The sequence below is a fragment of the Oncorhynchus mykiss genome, chromosome 18 (genome assembly GCF_057628025.1).
Source record: "Oncorhynchus mykiss isolate SJ-2025 chromosome 18, ASM5762802v1, whole genome shotgun sequence".
Taxonomy (NCBI): Eukaryota; Metazoa; Chordata; class Actinopteri; order Salmoniformes; family Salmonidae; genus Oncorhynchus; species Oncorhynchus mykiss.
Genome location: NC_143039.1, coordinates 42,804,278 through 42,828,429, shown reverse-complemented (window position 1 = coordinate 42,828,429; position 24,152 = coordinate 42,804,278). Strand labels below are relative to the sequence as shown.

General features: G+C 42.5%; 1 protein-coding gene across 1 annotated transcript in view; it reads left to right on the top strand.

Annotated features, from left to right (window-relative positions):
* ago3b (argonaute RISC catalytic component 3b) overlaps positions 1-24,152 on the top strand; it is a 47,257-nt gene extending 23,105 nt beyond the window's left edge. The window contains exons 13-19 of the mRNA XM_021571761.3: positions 15,449-15,608; positions 16,313-16,403; positions 16,578-16,772; positions 16,959-17,093; positions 17,201-17,302; positions 17,583-17,782; positions 18,004-24,152. Coding sequence (XP_021427436.2) covers positions 15,449-15,608; positions 16,313-16,403; positions 16,578-16,772; positions 16,959-17,093; positions 17,201-17,302; positions 17,583-17,782; positions 18,004-18,112 — 992 coding nt within the window. The 3' untranslated portion in view covers positions 18,113-24,152. The remainder of the gene's footprint in view (positions 1-15,448; positions 15,609-16,312; positions 16,404-16,577; positions 16,773-16,958; positions 17,094-17,200; positions 17,303-17,582; positions 17,783-18,003) is intronic.

The following is a 24,152-nucleotide window of genomic DNA, read 5'->3' as shown; positions in this document are numbered from 1 at the left end:
AACACTCACAAAATTTGGGTTTGCTATTCACAAGAAGCATTGCCTGATGTGATCCATGCCTCGAACAAAAGAGATCTCAGAAGACCTAAGATTAAGAATTGATTACTTACATAAAGTTGGAAAAGGCCTTTATGTTCATCAGCGCACAGTAAGACAAATTGTCTATAAAATGGAAAACGTTCAGCACTGTTGCTACTCTCCCTAGGAGTGGCTATCCTGCAAAGATAACTGCAGGAGCACAGTGCAGAATGCTCACTGAGGTCAAGAAGAATCCTAGAGTGTCAGCTGAAGAAATCAAAATCTCTGGAACACGCTAACATCTCTGACAAGTCTGTGATACGTAAAACACTAAACAAGAATGCTGATCAAATTAAATTTATATAGCCCTTTGTACATCAGCTGATATCTCAAAGTGCTGTACAGAAACCCAGCCTAAAACCCCAAACAGCAAGCAATGCCGGTGTAGAAGCACAGTGGCTAGGAAAAACTCCCTAGAAAGGCCAAAACCTAGGAAGAAACCTAGAGAGGAACCAAGCTATGTGGAGGGGCCAGTCCTCTTCTGGCTGTGCCGGGTGGAGATTATAACAGAACATGGCCAAGATGTTCAAATGTTCATAAATGACCAGCATGGTCAAATAATAATAATCACAGGCAGAACAGTTGAAACTGGAGCAGCAGCACGGCCAGGTGGACTGGGGACAGCAAGGAGTCATCATGTCAGGTAGTCCTGAGGCATGGTCCTAGGGCTCAGGTCCTCAGAGAGAAAGAAAGAAAGAAAGAAAGAAAGAGAGAATTAGAGGGAGCATACTTAAATTCACACAGGACACCGGATAGGACAGGAGAAGTACTCCAGATATAACAAACTGACCCTAGCCCCCCGACACATAAACTACTGCAGCATAAATACTGGAGGCTGAGACAGGAGGGGTCAGGAGACACTGTGGCCTCATCCGATGACACCCAGGGCCAAACAGGAAGGATATAACCCCACCCACTTTGCCAAAGCACAGCCCCCTACACCACTAGAGGATATCTTCAACCACCAACTTACCATCCTGAGACAAGGCCGAGTATAGCCCACAAAGATCTCCGCCACGGCACAACCCAAGGGGGGGGGGGGGGGGGGGGGGGGGGGGGCGGGCGCGCGCGCCAAACCAGACGGGAAGATCACATCAGTGACTCAACCCACTCAAGTGTTCACAGGAGGACAGCAGTGGCTTCTTCCATCGGAAGTTTGCAAACGTACACCTGGATGTTCCACAGTGCCACTGGCAAAATATTCTGTGTACAGATGAAACTACAGTTGAGTTGTTTGAAAGGAACACACAACACTGTGTTGAGGGAAAAAAAGCAAAGCACACCAATGTCAAAACCTCATCCCAACTGTAAACTATGGTGGAGGGAGGATCATGGTTTGGGCTGGTTTGCTGCCTCAGGGCTGGACAGCTTGCTGTCATCGACAGGAAAAACTTGGGAATTAATTTATCAAGACATTTTGCAGGAGAATGATAGGCTATCTGTCCGCCAATTGAAGCTTTGAGTCCTGACCTCAAACCGATTAGATGCTGGGGCATGACCTCAAGAGAGCTGTTCACACCAGACATCCCAAGAATATTGCTGAATTGAAACAGTTTTGTAAAGAGGAATGGTCCAAAATTCCTCCTGACCGTTGTGCAGATCTGATCCGCCACTACAGAAAATGTTTGGTTGAGGTTATTGCTGCCAAAGGAGGGTCAACCAGTTATTAAATCCAAGGTTTCACATACTTTTCCAACCCTGCACTGTGAGTAAAGTAACGCTCCCACGGTGTGTTCAATGAAGACATGAAAGCATATAATAATTTGTGTGTTATTAGTTTAAGCAGACTATGTTTGTCTATTGTTGTGACTTAGATGAAGATCAGATCAATTTTATGATCAGTTTATACAGAAATCCTGTTAATTGCAATGGGTTCACATACTTTATCTTGCCATTGTAAACATCTCACCAAATTCATAATAGATCCACTGATGTTGATAACCTCTCAAAGCCAAGTGTACTTACCCAGCCCTTTCTAAACAGTTGGCACCAGTGGTTTAGTGGAGGGTAAAAGCGTAAATGGGAGTGTTACTTTAATCACATTTCACGATGAGTAGTGTTTTTTTCCACTACTGTATATCACTCGGCACCACTGCAGCTGGTACACACAGTCAGTATTGTGGTACTGAGGTAGGTTGAGCTGGTACTTCTTATCCGTGGCAAGAGGCACAAAACGTCCCCGCAGATAGTGTTAGCGTCCACGGAAGTATGTTGCTGACTTCTTAGGGGCAGTCAGGGAGACCATCTGTGCTGCTCTGCTCCTCATCCCAACCTGAAGAGGACATATAGTATGTGCGGATATCACTATCCCAAATGGAAACATTTTGGTCCAGCTAATAGCCATAAGGAACACTGGATTGAACCTCTGTATTCAAAAAATAATGTTCCTTATGTTTTCTCAACAAAATACTGCCCAACATTTTGTTTTTATCAAGCCAAGAACAGTACCTTTTGCAATTGAGATATAAACTCAGAAAAAAAAGAAACGTCCCCTTTTCAGGACCCTGTCTTTCAAAGATAATTCGTAAAAATCTAAATAACTTCACAGATCTTCATTGTAAAGGGTTTAAACACTGTTTCCCATGCTTGTTCCATAAACAATTAATGAACATGCACCTGTGGAACGGTTGTTAAGACACTAACAGCTTACAGATGGTAGGCAATTAAGGTCAGTTATGAAAACTTAGGACACTAAAAAGGGCTTTCTACTGACTGCAAGCTTGGCACACCTGTATTACGGAATTTCTCCCATTGTTCTCTGCATATCCTCTCTCTCTGTCAGGTTGGTTGGGGAGCGTCGCTGCACATTTATTTTCAGGTCTCTCCAGAGATGTTTGATGGGGTTCAAGTTCGGGCTCTTGCTGGGTCATTCAAGGGCATTCAGAGACTTGTCCCGAAGCCACTCCTGCGTTGTCTTGGCTGTGTGCTTAGGGTCGTTTTCCTGTTGGAAGGTGAACCTTTGCCCCAGTCTGAGTTCCTGAGCACTCTGGATCAGGTTTTCAACAAGGATCTCTCTGTACTTTGCTCTGTTCATCTTACCTTCGATCCTGACTAGTCTCCCAGTCCCTGCTATTGAAAAACATCCCCGCCACATGGATGCTGCCACCACCCTCCTTCTCTGGTGGGATGGTGCCAGGTTTCCTCCAGACTTGAAGCTTGGCATTCAGGCCATAGAGTTCAATCTTGGTTTCATCAGACCAGAGAATCTTATTTCAAGGTCAGAGACTTGACCAATGCCCTTCTACCCCGATTGCTCAGTTTTGCCGGGCGACCATTTCTAGGAAGAGTCTTGGTGCTTCCAAACTTTTCCAGTTAAGAATGATGGAGGCCACTGTGTTCTTGGGGACCTTCAATGCTGCAGAAATGTTTTGGTACCCTTCCCCAGATCTGTGCCTAGAAACAATCCTGTCTCGGAGCTCTACGGAAAATTCCTTTGACCTCCTGACTTGGTTTTTGTTCTGACATGCACTATCAACTTTGGGACCTTTTTATATAGACAGGTGTGTGCCTTTTCAAATCATGTCCAATCAATTGAATTTACCACAGGTGTTTACCACAAGTTGTAGAAACATCTCAACAATGATCAATGGAAACAGGATGCACCAGAGTTCAATTTTGAGTCTCACAACAAAGGGTTCAAATACTTATGTACACTACTGTTCAAAAGTTTGGGGTCACTTAGAAATGTCCTTGTTTTAAAGAAAAACATTTTTTGTCCATTGAAAATAACATCAGTGTAAACATTAATGTTATAAATGACTATTGTATGACTATTGTAGCTGGAAACGGCAGATTTTTATGGAATGTCTACATAGGCATACGGAGGCCCATTATCAGCAACATCACTCCTGTGTTCCAATGGCACGTCATGTTAGCTAATCCAATTTGATCATTTTAAAAGGCTAATTGATCATTAGAAAAAACCCTTTTGCAATTATGTTAGCACAGCTGAAAACTGCTGTTCTGATTTAAAGAAGCAATACAATGGGTCTGAATAGTTGAGTATCTGGAGCATCAGCATTTGTGGGTTTGATTACTGGCTCAAAATGGCCAGAAACAAATAACATTATTCTGAAACTCATCATTATGTTCTTGTTCTGAGAAAATGAAGGTTATTCCATGTGAGAAATTGGCAAGAAACTGAAGATATCGTAAAACGCTGTGTACAACTCCCTTCACAGAACAGCGCGAACTGTCTCGAACCAGAATAGAAAAAGGAGTGGGAGGCCTCGGTGCAAAACTGACCAAGAGGACAATGACATTAGTGTCTAGTTTGAGAAACCGACGCCTCACAATTCCTCAACTGGAAGCTTCATTAACCTGTTGATCCTACTTGAGACGCAGACGTCTCAAGTAGGCACCTGGAAATGCAAATGCGCTACGCTAAATGCTAAATGTACTCGTTAAAACTCAAACGTTCATTAAAACACACATACAGGGTATTGAATTAAAGCTACACTCGTTGTGAATCTAGCCAACAAGTCAGATTTTTAAAATGCTTTTTGGCGAAAGCATGAGAAGCTATTATCTGATAGCATGCAACACCCCAATATACCTGAAGGGGACGTAAACAAAAGAATTAGCGTAGCTGGCGCTACACAAAAACGCAGAAATAAAATATAAAACATTCATTACCTTTGATGATATTCTTTGTTGGCACTCCTATATGTTCCATAAACATCACAATTGGGTATTTTTCCCGATTAAATCCGTCCATGTATGCCCAAAATATCCATTTGTATAGCCTGTCTGGTTCAGGAAAAAAGCTCTCTTCCAAAACGCAACGTCATTTTTTAAAATTATATAAGTTGCCTATATTCTTTGACAAAACACTTCAACCTACTTTTGTAACCCAACTTTAGGTATTTGTAAACGTTAATAAGCGATCAAATTGATCACTGGGCGATCTGTATTCAATAGCAGCTACTCAAGAAAACAATGTCCATTTTTCTCTCTTCCAAAATCGATTGCTGTAGGCTGGATGGAATGAAGGATCTATTTGTCATGACACAAAGGATTTTTGTCAATGAAAATGACGTGTTTGGCTACATCGTGTGGAAGCTGTAGGAATTGCATCCTTGGCCCTATTAATTTTGGTGCCCCTTAAACAATACATGCAAGTGGCGCATGGATATATTTTTCAGTTTTCAGTTACCAGTTTTTCTTGCACTTTTCGATGAAACACACACTGTTATAGTCACAGTCGTGATTTAACCAGTTTTAGAAACTTCAGAGTGTTTTCTATCCACACATACTAATCATATCATATGCATATACTATATTCCTGGCATGAGTAGCAGGACGCTGAAATGTTGCGCGATTTTTAACAGAATGTTCGAAAAAGGAGAGGGTAGACTTAACAGGTTTTAATCAATTTAATTTTCAGTGTTTGGTTGGCTCTCTCTATGAGATCACCACTGGATGGATGATAACCACAATGTATTTACAGGTCAATCTGCAAACTTTCAGATATGTTCGAAATAACACTATTTACAAAATGAGAGCTGTTCATTTGGACGGCAGACCTCACTTAGGGATGATTTCCCTTAGTAGGTTATTTGCTACAGCCATTGCTGTGGCATGCTTACAAAGAAATGCTTCTACCCATTTGGAGAAGGCATCAACCAGGCAGTACCTATACCCCTGGCATGGAGTAAGCTCAATGAAGTCCATCATTATGTGCTCAAAAGGGTCTTCGGGCCTTGGGTGAGTTGACATAGGCAGCCTTTGCCTGCGTTTTTAGTCATACAAATCAAACACTTAGCACAAAATCCAGGAGGAAACCAAAAAAGGATGTACAATTTCTACTACTCCCCCTTTGACACATGATCTTGGCCATGTGTCAACTTAGCCACATAGGGGAAGCAAGATCTGGGTAAAATGGGAAGGCTGTCAAAGGAACACTTCTTCCTCCACTGTCTCACCTCCCCAGGCTCTGCACCTGATTGCAGATCAGAAACATCATGTAAACATATTTGCTGCAGAAACAGGAAGTGAAACCATTTGGAGAGTGGGGGAAACAATTAACACGGCAGCTGCCTTTGCAGCCATGGCAGCCATAGCATTCCCTTTAGAGACAGTTGTTTTATATAGTTTCGCAATCAGTCTTACCAGATGATGATGCACAATCGTGCACCACCCCGAACGCGTATCTGCTATCAGTATAAATGGTAACAGTTTTATCCTTAGCTAGAACGCACACCCTAGTCAGTGAAAATAATTCTGCAGCCTGAGCTGACAGATGTGATGGCAGTTTTGCACTCTTAAGTATCTATAGCAGTCGTACTTGCGTAGGCAGTGGTGGAAAAAGTACAACATTGTCATACTGAGTCATTTTCTATTAAGGTATCTTTACTTTTACTCAAGTAAAAGTGAAAGTCACCCTGTAAAATACTACTTGAGTAAAAGTCTGAAAGTATTTGGTTTATAAAAAATTTGCCAACTAATGATAATGGTAAACCCCACGATTGTGCTGGCATTGTGGAGCAGGTCTGTCAACCCCACCCTGACCATCTGCAATTTTCAGCAAGAAACACTAACAGAGCTCTGGTGTCGACTTCACATGCTTTTTCAGAACACAGTAACAGGTCGACATACTGTATTTATTTTGTGCCAAAGCAGCAGAAAATACCACCGGAGATTCCGAGTAACCTTGGTGGCAGACGAGTCAAATGCTTGTTTAAAATCTTAAACACGAACCAGAACTGTGATTCTGGTGCGACGGGAATGCTATAAAAAAGCATTAGCCAAATCAACAACTGAAAACCGTTTTGCCGCACAGAAGATAGAATCGTAATGGGGTTTGGCACAGCAGGAGCCATTGCATAAACTGCATCGTTAACAGGTCTGAGATCTTGAACAAAACGCCAATCTCCTGAGGCTTTTCATACAGAAAGAATGGCGGTATTACAGGGAGAGCCTGGACAAGGCACAACAGCTCCTCTTTCTACCAATGAAGCATGAACAGGGGTAATCCCCTTGATAGCTTCCTCACTTAGGGGATACTGAGTTCAGCTTGGTCTGTGTGGGTCCTTAGGTGTGACAGTAAGCCGGTTCAACGCCCCCCCCTCTTTCGCCCAATGTCATACTTCTCTTTAGCCCATAGAGAGACCAATCAACAAGGGCGACTCATTCTCCATGGAAATCATCTGTTTAGTGCTATGAAGGCCATGCACATCTCATTGAACATGTACAGCCATGGAACACACAAAGTATGAATGCTGGGGGAGAATTTAGACCCATCCCTGCAAGACCGACTTCAACCAAATACCAATATCCTCCCAAGCAGCAACATCTGTTTTTAGCTACCGATACATAAATACATACAACAAAGCCTGTTCTGTATTCAATTTAACACTGAAAAGCACAAAATTGGGGCCCACTATACATATCACTGCAAAGTAAGCTCTCTTGGATATGGTCCCGGTCAGCCAACTTTGTTCATAATCTAAATCTCTTGTCAATAGTGAGAAATGTGCGGTGCAATGTAAGCCAGTCTGTGACATAAAACTACCTTCTGTTTCCAACAACTGCGAGCAGTTGATAAAATGTAATCAGTAGGGTCATAGTGTGACCCATGAATATCCTGTACATCCCATGCATAGTACCACTCATGTTCAGACCATGTCGGACAACATCATGAGGTGACGTCTCCTGAGGCTGTACAACAGGGAGGCCTTTTCCTTCACAAAGAATATGAATTCCCAATTTACAGAGAAGATCGCTTCCTGCCAAATTTACAGGACAACATTCCCCCAAAAATGTATTGATGGTAAATGCATGTGTTATTAACTCTTTCAGAGTCACTCCCGAGGCTCCTATAGTGGTGGGAGGTTTGGACATCAATTCCAAATCTATGGCAGACATTGCAGAGCGAGTATCTTCTAGAAATGTGATTGGCTCACCGCTGACGAAGAGACAAACCATTGGCTCCTCACGGGGGTTTGAAAAAAATCTTTAAATGCTGTCTAAGGGTGTCAGCTGGCTCGATCTTGCGTCAGTCCATATGTGGGTTGTAAAGCGTTGTTTTCGGTGGAGGTCCGGTTTTCCTACGCCCCCTGTTCGTTCGGTAGGTTCATTTCGACATGTTCTGGCGAAATGTCCCTCCTTTCCACAGTTGTAACAAGCTAATTTCCTGTTGTTGCTCTTGTCTGGCCCACCCGTTAGCACTGACTCCCCCTCTTCATCTACCTGTTCCTCTTCCCCTCTGTCCATCATTTTGAGGTCTTCGCTGAGCCTGCCGCTGCTGGCCTTGTCCTTGATTTAAAAAGCCTGTGCAGCTTGTAACTTCACTCCTTCTTTTTCTATTCTCTGTTTTGTCTTGTCTTCTTGAGACAGTTGCTGCCTCTCAGCATGTTTGCAGTGTTCAATAAGTGCTTGTAGACTGTTACTTTCCCAGCCAATGCAGGTCATTTTAACCTGTTTACTAAGGGCTGGCAAAATTCCATTCATTAGGGCAGATTTAAAGAGGCTGTCATAGTCATTGGTTTGAGCCCGCTATGCTTTCAGTAGCAGGTTTTCAGCCCATGTCTGTAGTGTTCCAACCACTCTTTAGCTTTCTGCGTGCAACTATGGATAGCTGCCCAATCAGTCATGGGTGGGTAATGTTTATTTTATTTGATCACACAGTGTAACCAGTTGGGTATGATACGCTCCATCATCTTCCCATTGGTAGTTTTCATCAAAGCCTCCCTCAACGTCTGCCCATTGCAACCTCATCTTGACACAGCAAATGTGCGTGATCTCAGCTGCAGATGGCTTGTACGGCCAACTTAAGTAGCTGTGTGGTAAAATCACCAGTGTCCTTTGTAAGATTTGTAAGTTCTTTAGCAATGTCCTTCTTAATTTCATCCAAGTCTTTTGGATGTCGACGAGCGGGTGCCATTCGACATGGCCCTCCTCACCGTCCACAGATCGCAGTTGTGAATTAGAGAACGTTACCAGAGGTGCCTGGAGAAATGTTGTGTTCGGGTCCCCCTTTTTCTTTTTTTTTCTTTTTTTACCTGTTCTGGTCGTGACCGTTTTGGGTAAGGAATTTACATGTAGGGGTCGGCATCGAGTTCCCAGAGTCCATCTACACCAGAGACCGGACTCAATGTGGGCGGTGCACGGAATAGATTTCTGCTCCTGCAAGTGGTCTGCTGGTAGAGCTACGGTGGGGGAGAGACGGCTGAGAGAGCTGCTGTCGGACAACCAGGGCTGGTGCTGGTGAAGTGGATACAGGGTTATAATAGGGGGTGGAAAGTCATCATCCGTGTTTCTCCTTCTTTTCTTATCTTCCTCCGTGTGTTTCTTGTTACTTTCTTTCAGCATTATTCCTTTAACTTTCCTGTCTGTCTTTTGGCTTCCCTCTCCCACTTTCTAAACATACACATTTCTTGGATTTCTTGGTTTCCTCAAACTTCAAAAAGTTATTTCTACATTCTGCTAATAAGATTTCACTCAATGTACCTTTTTAAGGGAAAATCTGCTACTTTGTGCCAGAGCGGTACCTGTTCCAGAATGTCCCTGCCCCATTTGTCTGCCATGACCTTCACTGGTCCCGTGAGATGATCGGTCAGGCAAGGTCTACAACCCACACAAGTGGCTCAGGTAGTGCAGCTCATCCAGGATGGCACATCAATGTGAGCTGTGGCAAGAAGGTTTGCTGGGTCTGTCAGCGTGTGGAGTGGCATTTCATTGGGGGGCCGCACAGCCCTCCATGTGCTCGCCAGAGGTAGCCTGACTGCCATTAGGTACCGAGATGAGATCCTCAGACCCCTTGTGAGACCATATGCTGGTGCGTTTGGCCCTGGGTTCCTCATAATGCAAGACAATGCTAGACCTCATGTGGCTGGAGTGTGTCAGCAGTTCCTGTAAGAGGAAGGCATTGATGCTATGGACTGGCCCACCCGTTCCCCAGACCTGAATCCAATTGAGCACATCTGGGACATCATGTCTCGCTCCATCCACCAACGCCACGTTGCACCACAGACTGTACAGGAGTTGGCGGATGCTTTAGTCCAGGTCTGGGAGGAGATCCCTCAGGAGACCATCCGCCACCTCATCAGGATCATGCCCAAGCGTTGTAGGGAGGTCATACAGGCACGTGGAGGCCACACACACTACTGAGCCTCATTTTGACTTGTTTTAAGGACATTACATCAAAGTTGGATCAGCCTGTAGTGTGGTTTTCCACTTTAATTTTGAGTGCGACTCCAAATCCAGACCTCCATGGGTTGATAAATTTGATTTCCATTGATCATTTTTGTGTGATTTTTGTCAGCACATTCAACTATGTAAAGAAAAAAGTATTTAATAATAATATTTCATTCATTCAGATCTAGGATGTGTTATTTTAGTGTTCCCTTTATTTTTTTGAGCAGTGGGGTGGAATCCACTTTGGGGTGGAATCTCTTCCTTCTCGCAACACTCCATCGCTGCTGCTAGGCAGGAAACAAAGTGATACGGGCAATAAACTGTTCCTTCTCCCTTAATGTGACCTGACCCCCTTCATCACTAATCCATGGCTCTCTCCCCTTATCAGTGCCTGCCACGTGATCGTTTTCCCTACACTCAGCACATTCCAAGCTTAATTGCACCCACCATATACCTTCCTCCTACAGATAACCATTAACTTCTGGTGTAGACCCTAGACTATGGCACCCCTCATGTCTCTATTATAACTAATGATTAATCATATTTAAAGTTTAGAAATCCGAACCCATCCATCTTCCTTTCTTATAATTCTAAAATATATTTTTATATAATTTATATAATATAAAAAATAATTAATATAATTTCTTCATTATTTTATTTTAAATGTTATACCCAAATGGCAGTTCCTCCTATGCAAATTCTCCCGTATGTTTTAAATTTATAGCTGGTTTCCCAATCATAACTAACTTTCACCAGTACACTGATTCATTAATTTTCTTTTATAATGTTTGTCTAAGCTGCAGGAATATTTTTGACTTGAACCTGTCCTGGAATCACATAGCTCATACATTTACACCCGACGATGGTAACCCATGGCATATTTCTTCAGGACTTTGTCCTGGAATCACATAGCTCATACATTTACACCTGACGATGGTAACCCATGGCATATTTCTTCAGGACTTTGTCCTGGAATCACATAGCTCATACATTTACACCTGATGATGGTAACCCATGGCATATTTCTTCAGGACTTTGTCCTGGAATCACATAGCCCATACATTTACACCTGACGATGGTAACCCATGGCATATTTCTTCAGGACTTTGTCCTGGAATCACATAGCTCATACATTGACACCTGATGATGGTAACCCATGGCATATTTCTTCAGGACTTTGTCCTGGAATCACATAGCTCATACATTTACACCTGACGATGGTAACCCATGGCATATTTCTTCAGGATCCTGTCCTGGAATCACATAGCTCATATATTTACACCTGACGATGCTCTCGTGCATGTTTCAGTGTTACTTGCCTCGAAGCAAGAATATAATTTATTTAGCTCGTCTGGTAGGCTCGTCTCACTGGGCAGCTCTCGGCTGTGCTTCACTTTGTAGTCTATAATAGTTTGCAAGCCCTGCCACAGCCGTTGAGCATCGGAGCCGGTGTAGTACGATTCGATCTTAGTCCTGTATTGACGCTTTGCCTGTTTGATGGTTCATCGGAGGGAATAGCGGGATTTCTTATAAGCTTCTGGGTTAGAGTTCCGCCTCTTGAAAGCAGCAGCTCTACCCTTTTAGCTCAGTGTGAATGTTGTCTGTTATCCACGGCTTCTGGTTGGGGTATGTACGTACAGTCACTGTGGGGACGACGTACATACGTCATCCCTCGGTCTCCTCGGGAGCAATCAGCAAGCGGAGTTGCCATCCCTCCTCGTCGCCAAATTGTGTTAGTCTCTCTCTTCCTATAGAATTGCTGACTCTTTCAAACAACAATTTTATAAGATTTACAAAAACGAAGCCATCAACCATCACCAATAATGGCTCAGAGTTGAAAGCTTAACAAACATAGTCGGGTCCTTGCTTTATTGAGAAAATACAACCCCTTTCTGTATACGTGGCAGTCAGCAGATCGTGTGTAAAAGGTAATTAGTTGTCCGTGCAGACTTAAGATGGACGGTTGAGCCCTCGGGCTATCAAGCTTGTGCTAACTGCATTCAAAAGAACAAACACTATGTACTCCTTTCTGCAAGTTTCCATATATGTGACTTTCTGTAGATGGTAAACCCACGGGATGTCTGTCACAGTTCTGCAGTTGCATCGAAATGCTTGTGCTTCTAGTTCCGACCATGCAATAATATCTAACAAGTAATATAACCTAACACTTTCACAACAACTACCTCTTATACACAAAGGAATGGATCCGAATATGTACATAAAAATATATGAATGAGTGATGCCCGAACGGCATAGGCAAGATGCAGTAGATGGTATAGAGTACAGTATATACATATGAGATGAGTAATGTAGGGTATGAAAACATTAAATAGAGTGGCATTGTTTAAAGTGGCTAGTGATACATTTAATTACATCAAGGTGGCAAGATGCTTTGTGCATAACACAAGTCATTTTTCAAAAAATTGTTTACAGAGATTATTTCACTTATAATTCACTGTGTTACAATTCCAGTTGACTAAGTTGACTATGCCTTTAAATTCCAGAACAATGATGTCATGGCTTTAGAAGCTTCTGATTGACAACAGGCTAATTGACAACATTTTAGTCATTTGGAGGTGTACCTGTGGATGTAGTTCAAGGCCTACCTTCAAACTCAATGCCTCTTTGTTTCACATCATGGGAAAATCAAAAGAAATCAGCCAAAACCTCAGAAAAAAATTGTTGACCTCCACAAGTCTGGTTCATTCTTGGGAGCAATTTCCAAACGCCTGAAGGTACCACGTTCATCTGTACAAACAATAGTACGCAATTGTAAACGCCATGGGACCACACAGCCGTCATACCCCTCAGGAAGGAGACGCGTTCTGTCTCCTAGAGATGAACGTACTTTGGTGTGAAAAGTGCAAATCAATCCCGGAACAACAGCAAAGGACCTTGTGAAGATGCTGGAGGAAACGGGTACAAAAGTATTTACAATTGAAGTCGGAAGTTTACATACACCTTAGCCAAATACATTTAAACTCAGTTTCACAATTCTTGACATTTAATCCTAGTAAAAATTCCCTGTTTTAGGTCAGTTAGGATCACCACTTTATTTTAAGAATGTGAAATGTCAGAATAATTGTAGAGTGATTTATTTTAGCTTTTATTTCTTTCATCACATTCCCAGTGGGTCAGAAGTTTACATACACTCAATTAGTATTTGGTAGCATTGCCTTTAAATTGTTTGACTTGGGTCAAACGTTTCGGGTAGCCTTCCACAAGCTTCCCACAATAAGTTGGGTGAATTTTCGGCCCATTCCTCTTGACAGAGATGGTGTAACTGAGTCAGGTTTGAAGGCCTCCTTGCTCGCACATGCTTTTTCAGTTCTGCCCACAAATTTTCTATAGTATGGAGGTCAGGGCTTTGTGATGGCCACTCCAATACCTTGACTGTGGTCCTTTTTGCCATTTTGCCACAACTTTGGAAATATGCTTGGGGGTCATTGTCCATTTGGAAGACCCATTTGCAACCAAGCTTTAATTTCCTGACTGATGTCTTGAGATATTGCTTCAATATATCCACATAATTTTCCTTCCGGCATGATGCCATCTATTTTGTGAAATGCACTAGTCCCTCTTGCAGCAAAGTACTCCCACAACATGATGCTGCCACCCCCGTGCTTTACGGTTGGGATGGTGTTCTTCGGCTTGCAAGCCCCCCCCTTTTTGCTCCAAACATTACGATAGTCATTATGGCCAAGCAGTTCTATTTTTGTTTTATTAGACCAGAGGCGATTTCTCCAAATAGTACTATCTTTGTCCCCATGTACAGTTGCAAACCGTAGTCTTGCTTTTTGATGGCGGTTTTGGATCAGTGGCTTCTTCCTTGCTGAGCAGCCTTTCAGGTTATGTCGATATAGGACTCATTTTACTGTGGATATACAGTTGAAGTCGTAAGTTTACATACAGTTGTCGGGAGTTTTAAAAAGCACTGTCGTTGCACCAATGTACCTAACCATGAATATCAATGCCTTTCTTAAAATCAATACACAAGTATATATTTTTAAACTTTCATATATATATATATATATATATATATATATATATATATATATATATATATATATATATATATATATATATATATATATATAAGAAGTTCATGTTAGCAGGCAATATTAACTAGGGAAATTGTGTCACTCTTGCGTTCTGTGCAAGCAGAGTCGAGGTATATGCAGCAGTTTGGGCCGACTGGCTCGTTGCGAACTGTGTGAAGACCATTTCTTCCTAACAAAGACCGTAATTAATTTGCCAGAATTGTACATAATTTTGACATAACATTGAAGGTTGTGCAATGTAACAGCAATATTTCGACTTAGGGATGCCACCCGTTCGATAAAATACGGAACGGTTCCGTATTTCACTGAAAGAATGAATGTTTTGTTTTCGAAATTATCGTTTCCAGATTTGACCATATTAATGACCTATGGCTCGTATTTCTGTGTATTTATTATATTATTTTATTATATTGTCTATGATTTGATATTTGATAGAGCAGTCTGACTGAGCGGTGGTAGGCAGCAGCAGGCATGTAAGCATTCATTCAAACAGCACTTTCCTGCATTTGCCAGCAGCTCTTCGCAATGCTTGAAGCACAGTACTGTTTGACTTCAAGCCTATCAACTCCCGAGATTTGTCTGGCAATACTATAGTACCTATAAGAACATCCAATAGTCAAAGGCATATGAAATACAAATGGTATAGAGAGAAATAGTCCAAAAATTCCTATAATAACTGCAACCAGCTTTCATATGTTCTCATGTTCTGAGCAAGGAACTTAAATGCTAGCTTTTTTTACATGGCACATATGGCACTTTTACTTTTCTTCTCCAACACTGTGTTTTTGCATTATTTAAACCAAAATTGAACATATTTCATTATTTATTTGACTAAATAGATTTTATTTATGTATTATATTAAGTTGAAATAAGTGTTCATTGTTCGTTCAGTATTGTTGTAATTGTCATTATTACAAATATATATATTTTGGTCCTCCAATATTCAGTATCGGAGTTGAAAAATCATAATCAGTCGACCTCTACTAATTGTGTATTTTCCACGACTGTGTATTTATTTTGGTTATTTCCATAGCCAGAGTATACCATGTACAAGATGGCATTAAGTGTAAGATGTTTACCGGTGTCTACAATATGGCATTGGATGTAAATGGTTACCTGTGTCCTACAATATGGCACCAGGTGTAAAATGGTTCCCTTTGTCTCTCTAACAGCTGAGGTAAAGCGGGTTGGAGACACCCTTCTCGGCATGGCCACTCAGTGTGTCCAGGTGAAGAACGTGGTGAAGACGTCCCCCCAGACCCTTTCCAACCTCTGCCTCAAGATCAACGTCAAACTGGGGGGCATCAACAACATCCTGGTCCCACACCAACGGTAAAGCAAAGTGAAAGAGCGGGTGTGGCCACAGGCAGAAAACCCCTATTTAGCAGAAACGCATATATACTTTATGATGGAAAACACCTATGTAGTGTATGACAAAAACCTATTTGGACATACACCACTGTTCAAAAGTTTGGGGTAACTTAGAAATGTCCTTATTATTGGAAAAAAAAATGTGTCCATTAGAATAACATCAAATTGATCAGAAATACAGTGTAGACATTGTTAATGTTGTGAATGACTATTGTAGCTGGAAACGGCTGATTTTAAAAAATATATCTACGTATCTACATAGGTGTACAGAGGCCCATTATCAGCAACCATCACTCCTCCTGTGTTCCAATGGCACGTTGTGTTAGCTAATCCAAGTTAAAAGGCTAATTGATCATTAGAAAACCCTTTTGCAATTATGTTAGCACAGCCGAAAACTGTTGTCCTGATTTAAATAAGAATTAAAACTGGCCTTCTTCGGACTGAGAATCTGGAGCATCAGCATTTGTGGGTATGATTACAGGCTCAAAATGGCCAGAAACAAATACCTTTCTTCTGAAACTCGTCAGTCTATTCTTGTTCTGAGAAATGAAGGCTATTCCATTCGAGAAATTGGCATTGGACAAGCAAATTGCTTTCCTTTCAAAAGTGACCCCAAAGTTTTGGACTGTAGTATATGTCTGATGTTTGTCTCTCTCTTCACCCAGTCCCTCAGTGTTCCAGCAGCCTGTTATCTTCCTGGGGGCCGACGTCACTCACCCTCCAGCCGGAGACGGAAAGAAGCCTTCCATCGCAGCGGTCAGTCTCTTCCTGTCACTCTAGTTTCCATTTCCACTTTCCTCACAAACACTGCCTTGTCTGTTATCAGACAGAGTTGTCATGGAGTCTGATGGATCTAGTACATTGGTAATCTACTAGTTTGCTACAATAGCGTTCTGAAACATAGTGTCAGAAGTCATGTTTCTGTCCCAGGTGGTGGGCAGTATGGACGCCCACCCCAGCAGGTACTGTGCCACAGTGAGGGTCCAGAGACCCAGACAGGAGGTGATCCAGGACCTGGCCTCCATGGTGCGGGAGCTCCTCATCCAGTTCTACAAGTCTACCCGCTACAAACCCACCAGAATCATATTTTACAGGGATGGCGTGTCAGAGGGACAGTTCAGACAGGTTAGTTAAAATACTTATGTCCCCCTTCAATCTCTCATTTAAAGTTGACAGCCAAGCCAAATGATGTCCCTATATTGAGAAATACATGTATTATAAAAATGTTCTTCATAGACTATTAGCCTTAAACTTGAATTCTTCACCGCGTGCCACTCTTTGCTGGTGAGTTGACTTCTCTCTGTGTGGCAGGTGCTGTACTATGAGCTGCTGGCGATCAGGGAAGCCTGTATCATGTTGGAGAAGGAGTACCAGCCGGGCATCACCTACATCGTAGTGCAGAAACGCCACCACACACGCCTCTTCTGTGCAGACCGCAATGAGCGGGTAAGCAGTGCTATGGATCTCTCCTTGTACATTAATGATTGACTTTATCTGCTAGGCTTAGATTGGTGGTTGAACTGTTTTTAAATGGGGTGTTGTTTCTTTGGCAGGTTGGACGGAGTGGTAACATTCCTGCAGGCACCACTGTGGACACAGATATCACTCACCCCTATGAGTTTGACTTTTACCTCTGCAGCCACGCAGGAATACAGGTGTGTGTCAAGACTCACACCAGGGTTATGTTCAATAGGCATACAATGGGAAAACATTGTAATACTAAAGTCAGCATTCTTATTGGACAAGTTCAGGTAGTATATCCTGCTTATTTCTCCCTAATGTCGACTCTTGCCGTCATTGATACTTTCTCAGAGGTTCGTCGGCCTCTATTGCTTTCCACTACACTTCGTTGTCAGTGTTGAATCAATGCTGGTATCCTCTCCATGGAACCCTCATTGTTCCTGTGGTATTACAGACTTTGCCTTCTCCCTACAGGGTACGAGCCGACCATCCCATTACCACGTCCTGTGGGACGACAACTGCTTCACGGCTGATGAGTTTCAGCTGCTCACCTACCAGCTGTGCCACACCTACGTCCGCTGCACCCGCTCGGTCTCCATCCCCGCGCCAGCCTACTACGCCCACCTGGTGGCCTTCCGTGCCCGCTACCACCTGGTGGACAAAGAACATGACAGGTGGGGGGTGGGGAGGGATTCATTTAATTGTGAACAAGTATACTTTTCTGTAGGGCTAAAATCACTGTCTCATGCTGTTTATCAGGTAAAAAGAAACTGGAGGCCGATGTCATGTATTGACTATAAAATAATAGTCAAGTTCATTCAAGATAAATGTTCTCTTCTCTTTCTGTCCTTTTCCCTTTCTCGTTTCCTCACTTCCTTCTCTTGAACACACGCAGTGCGGAGGGCAGCCATGTCTCGGGGCAGAGTAACGGCCGAGACCCCACGGCCCTCGCCAAGGCTGTTCAGATTCATCACGACACACTGAGGACTATGTATTTCGCCTGAGAGGTAGAATAACCCTCCCAACACCCCACCCTATCAGCCTCTGTGTCCTAGTGGGGGTCAGCCATCGCATATCGGACTTTGGGCTGGCGCAGCTCTGGTCCCGATGAGGGGATGCCAAGCCACGAAGGATAACAACAACCAGGGGGGAGTACAGCAACGTTATGCAATATGAAACCAGCCAATCCTCTCCCAGCCTGTTCTCCTTTGCTGTGTTTTTAATTAATGATACTGCTCCTTGAGCTGTGCTCAACTTTTGCTTTGTCTTACTTTCAAAATGCCAGAGTGTAGAAGACAAGACAGGGGAATTGATAAGGATGGTTTCAGGGGTTGGGTGGGGACATAGCAGGTCCAGTGAGGATCATTCTTGTTCCTCAACCCAGTGCTGATATGATGACTTGCCTATCTATGTTCAATCGTATAAATTGTCCTCTTTTAAATGTCTTCGTTAGCTTATTGTCGTTATATGTGCGTCTTTGTATGTTCTGTAGAAGTCTGATTGCCATGGCGATGCCTGTTAGTCGAGAACGCTTGTGAATCACAGCTATGCCCTTTTTCATAGGGCAAGCTGCTCGCCCAGTTACTCTGCTCTCTTTAAGCCAATGGGGATTTACTTAACACGGCAATCTCTATCTCTATCAAAAGGCATTTACAGAAACAAAATGTTTTACAGCTATTGTTTGTTGTACTTTTAGAATATCAACCCTGGCCACACCATGGACCTACTCAGAACCTTTACGGTTCACTGTGGTAGCTACAGATTTCACTGTGGTAGCTACAGATTTCACTGTGGTAGCTACAGATTTCACTGTGGTAGCTACAGATTTCACTGTGGTAGCTACAGATTTCACTCTCTTTGTTTTTATTATTATTTATCCTTCTGTGATTTGAGATTCATCTTATTTATCATTCATTTTCAGCAATAGAGCACTGTTCGTTTGGTCAAATTTGAACTAAGGAACTGATGTCACACCTTTTAGTGCAATAAGTCGTTAATGCATAAAAAGGGTTCTATGGTTAACATACCGATTTGTATATTTTTGGGCCATTATGACCGGATATGGGCAGGTGATAACGGATAAAGAATGTAAACTGGGGCAAGGATTGATGCCACAAAATGGTTATGTGGGGGTGACATGACACAATACGTGTTTTTTAGTAAATGGAGTGAATTATGTGCCCGTTTTAGGTGGAAAGAAGAATTTGAAAGACCAAGGATGTATCTATTTTAGTTGGAGCTCCTCTGAGATCAGTCAATTCGTTTAGTTATACAGTCAAATAATCTCATCCAGGCATTACTGTCAGCATGATATGTTGTCTAGAAATGTCTGGGGTTAGAGAGCACAGCGTGTATGGCTGCATGGGTTCAGTTTCATGATTTCATTTTTAATGTGATTTTTTTTTTTTTATATGTAGACTGATCAATTGAAGGTGGGGACAGTTAGCTAACAGATCTGTATGGTTCATTTTAACCCGCTAGTGGAGGACTCATTTTGCACTGTTCAAAGTAAGCCTTCAAATTTCAGAGTTTTATCAAGCTGTTTTGTCACATTTTGAAGGGCTTTGCCTTGCTGTGCAGTATCCTCCAGGCGAGGCCTTTGGTTTGGTCAAGCTGGAACGAGACGAAACTCAATGTGCCTCGTGGGATTGTGAGGGGGAGGACTGGGGTCATCTGCATGGGGCTTGAAGCATGGGTGGTATGAGCCTTGTCCGACTGGGACACAGGTGATCCCTGCTCTCACTGCAAAAGAAGAGGCAGTGTTGTAGCATGGCCAGCACTCTGCCACACTCATTGTCCTATAGTTACCAGAAACCAAACTAGCTGCTATACCATATGTTATTTTGTTCATATATATTCCTACAAAGAGAGACTATAAAAATATATGACAATTTACTGCACTTAAAGATGCATGTGTTTCAGGTGAGACACATACCCTGGTGCTGAGAGGTGCAGTATGGGGGGGGGGGGGGGGGTAGTAGAACCCCCCCCTCTGTTGTATTCAGACATTATGAGCTTTGTGTTTTAAAGGATCAGGTGTAACAGTAGAGAGGACTTTCCACTTATAATACAGGGGACATGCTTTCATTCCCAGAGGGTATGGTCTTTTAGTCATCAGTACCCCGGGGGCCAAACTGTATGTGTGAATTAAGTCCCAGCAAAATGTCAGACATTACCAGCATCTGATTTTACCTAAAGAACAGTGTCGGTATGATCTCATCAACTGTAACTGTGTGCTAATGTGTAGGGGGGGGGGGGGGGGGGGGGCATTGTAAACTTATGCTGCCGTTCGTGGGAGGTGGGAATTTACCAGTTGTGAAGTCGGAAATACTAGTGGGATGCATTCACGTGCTTTGAACTCATTGAGAAATGCCGATTGGCTAATGGCTAACAAGCTGCGTAAACCATAAATTAAAAGTACAGCTCTCATGCTTGCAAACAAATTAAAGGGTTCAAAAACCATATTAATAGATTGCTATTTAGAAATGTTTTGTTGCATTTAACTTCCGAAAATGCTGTTATCGAGGTCATTTCCTTAGTAGGTGACAGAGGTCATCATGTGGGAGCACAGGATGATGGACAAATTTACCACTAGTAATTGGCAGTTGGAGGGCCATTCAAGTGGATTTTCCCAGTTGTATGTGGTGAATTCCCACTTGGTTTACGAATGCAGCATTATTCTGAGGCTGGGGGATAATACAGGGGAGACGCGTGGCAGCCTACAGTGCATTCGGAAAGTATTCAGACTCTTTTTCTAAATGTTGTTACGTTACAGCCTTATTCTAAAATAGATTTTCTCCTCATGAATCTACAAACACTACCCAATAATGACAAAGCAAAAACAGGTTTTTGCACAAACATTATACTTTATTTACATACGTATTCAAACCCTTAGCTATGAGACTTGAAATTGAGCTGTGGTAAATTCAATTGATTGGACATGATTTGGAAAGGCACAGACCTGTCTATATAAGGTCCCACAGTTGACAGTGCATGTCAGAGCAAAATCTGTGAGTGATGAAAGTTGAAGGAAATGTCTAAGCTCCATGACAGGATTGTGTTGATGCACAGATATGGGGGAAGATACCAAAAAATGTCTGCAGCATTGAAGATCTGCAAGAGCATAGTGGCCTCCGTCATTCTTAAATAGAAGAAGTTTGGAACCACCAAGACTCTTCCTAGATCTGGCCACCTGTCCAAACTGAGCAATCGGGGGAGAAGGGCCCTGGTCAGGGAGGTAACCAAGAACCCGATGGTCACTCTGACAGAGTTCCTCTGTGTAGATGGTTGTCCTTCTGGAAGGTTCTCCCATCTCTGCAGCACTCCACTAATCAGGCCTTTTATGGTAGAGTGGACAGACGGATGTATTCCTCAGTTGAAGGCACATGACAGCCCGCTTGGAGTTTGCCAAAAGGCAACTGAAGATTCTCAGACCATGAGAAACAAGATTCTCAGGTCTGATGAGACCCAGATGGAACTCCTTGGCCTGAATGCCAAGCGCCACGTCTGGAGGAAACCTGGCACCATCTTTACCGTGAAGCATGCTGGTGGCAGCATCATGCTGTGGCAATGTTTTTCAGCGGTATGAACTGGGAGACTAGTCAGGATCGAAGAAAATATTAACAGAGAAAAGTACAAAGAGATCCTTGATGAAAACTTGCTCCAGAGCGCTCAGGACCTCAGACTGGGGCGAAGGTTCACCTTCCAACAGGACAACGACCCTAAGCACACAGCCAAGACAACGCAGGAGTGGCTTCAGGACAAGTCTCTGAATGCCCTTGAGTGACCCAGCCAGAGCCCAGACTTGAACCAGATTAAACATCTCTGGATAGACCTGAAAATAGATGTGCAGCAATGCTCCCCAACCAACCTGACAGAGATAGAGAGGATATGCAAAGAACAACAGGAGAAACTCCCCAAATACAGGTGTGCCAAGATTGTAGCGTCAAGACTTGATGCTGTAATTGCTGCCAAAGGTGCTTCAACAAAGTACTGAGTAAAGAGTCTGAATACTTATGTAAATGTGATATTTCAGTTCTTTTTTTTATTTTTTTAATAAAAATGTTTTTGCTTTGTCATTATGGGGTATTGTGTTTAGATTAAGGGGGGGATTTTTTTTAAAAAAATCAATTTTAGAATAAGGCTGTAACGTAGCAAAATGTGGAAAAAAATCTGAATACCTTCCAAAGTACTGTATTTCCTATATAATGGCAGCCCATTGCCTATGTAATGCACTGCTCTTGACCATGGCTCTGGGAAAATGTAGTGCACTATGTAGGGAATGGGGTGGCCCATAGCGCACTACTTTTGTCAAGAGCCCTATGTAGGTAATCAGATGCGTTTGGGACTCAACCAGGCTCCTCCATGTGATGCCCTCCCCTCTAAACGCTGGACATCAGATGCCTTCTTTCGTGTTGTTCTAAACCATTTAAAAATTCTGAAATTGAGATATATTTGTATATTATAATGAACACTTATTTTTGCTAACAAATTCTATAAAAATAGAACAATAATAATAATAAAATATAGAAGACGATGGTAATATGGTCACTAATAATAATCCAAATGCAATAGACTGATGTGGTGTTTATTTGTCCCATGTCAAAGCAAAGCGTGTCGTACCGAAGCTACATCTGTAGCATTTAAATGACCTACTGTGAGGGGGATTGCTGATTTCTTTTTTTTTTGGGGGGGGGGGGGGGGCAGGTGTTGTTCTGTAGTGACTGATTGGATGAACCTCCCCCTATTTCCCATCACCCTCTCTGTTCATTGAACTAATCATCTCTGGAGAGTAGCCTAGCTTCCATTCAGTAGATTCCATTCGTCTCACAGAGCCTGGTCTACTAGAACAGGTAGTGAATGTGACCTTCATTTTTGAGTGTTGATTTCATCTGAGACGTTTTGTCTGATTTTGTGTGTGTGTGTGTATCTCTCAAAGTTTTTTTGTGGGAAAGGGTTGAAGGTTCATCCTTGGACAAAACTCCATAGACCCGTGCCTTTTTCTGATGGTGCTGAAAACAAGTAAATCAAAGAAGATATCTTACTTTCAAAACAGTGAGGGCAATATGCCCCTCTCTACATTGATACGTATATATTGATACATGACAATACTGTCCAACATGTGCATGTATGTGTGTGCCTGGGTGTCTGTTTGTGTGTACCACTGACATACTGTATGCCAAGAACACAACAATATGCAGAACCAATCAGTTTTGAGGTGTCAGGACCAAAAAAGCTTGTGGGGATGATAAGGTGGGCAGGCACTCACAATGCACAACCAAAAATGTTGCTTTTAATAACTAGACACTACAGTGGATATTTTAGACTGCCTCCCTAGTGGCAAACTGTTTACTGTAATGCATGGGGTTTTCAGCCCTGGTTCCCTTTAATCATTTAGTAGATGTTCAGGGATGGTATGTTCTAAAGTGAATAGCAATAAACAATGTGATCTTTAGGCTCTGAGCAACTGGCTGTTGGCTTACACGAGGATTGCTTCCCAAATGCCACCCTATTCTCTTTATAGTTCTCTAATGTTGGCTCTGGTCAAAGTAGTGCACTATATAGGAAATAGGGTGCCATTTGGGAAGCAACCCTGGTGTAACCCAACCATTATTCTAGGCTAGACAGAAATACATTTTATATTTGTTTAGAACCACTGCTCTGGCGTTCTGCATTTCTTCTGAAGGTCTTTATTGAAGAGCTTTGACGTGTTACAGCTAGAGGTTTATAGACTGAGAACAACATGCAGTGGTCCAGTTGTGCCACATGAGTGCCCGCTTGCCTAAGAAAGGAATCCTCTGTAAATCTCCAAACCCTACATCTCTATTGTGGTTGGCTGCATATCGTACTTAATAAGATACAACTGACAAATTGCTTCGGTAACAGTATGCTCTAGATTTTTTGCCTGATTATGAAATTGTGACACTTTTAGAAGTATAATTATATGTCAAATACATTTTTTTTTGTCTGATCCTGGTCCTAAGTTGAGCCTTTTTATTTGGTTGTCATATTTAATTGTTTTAATTAAATACTGTATGTATGAAA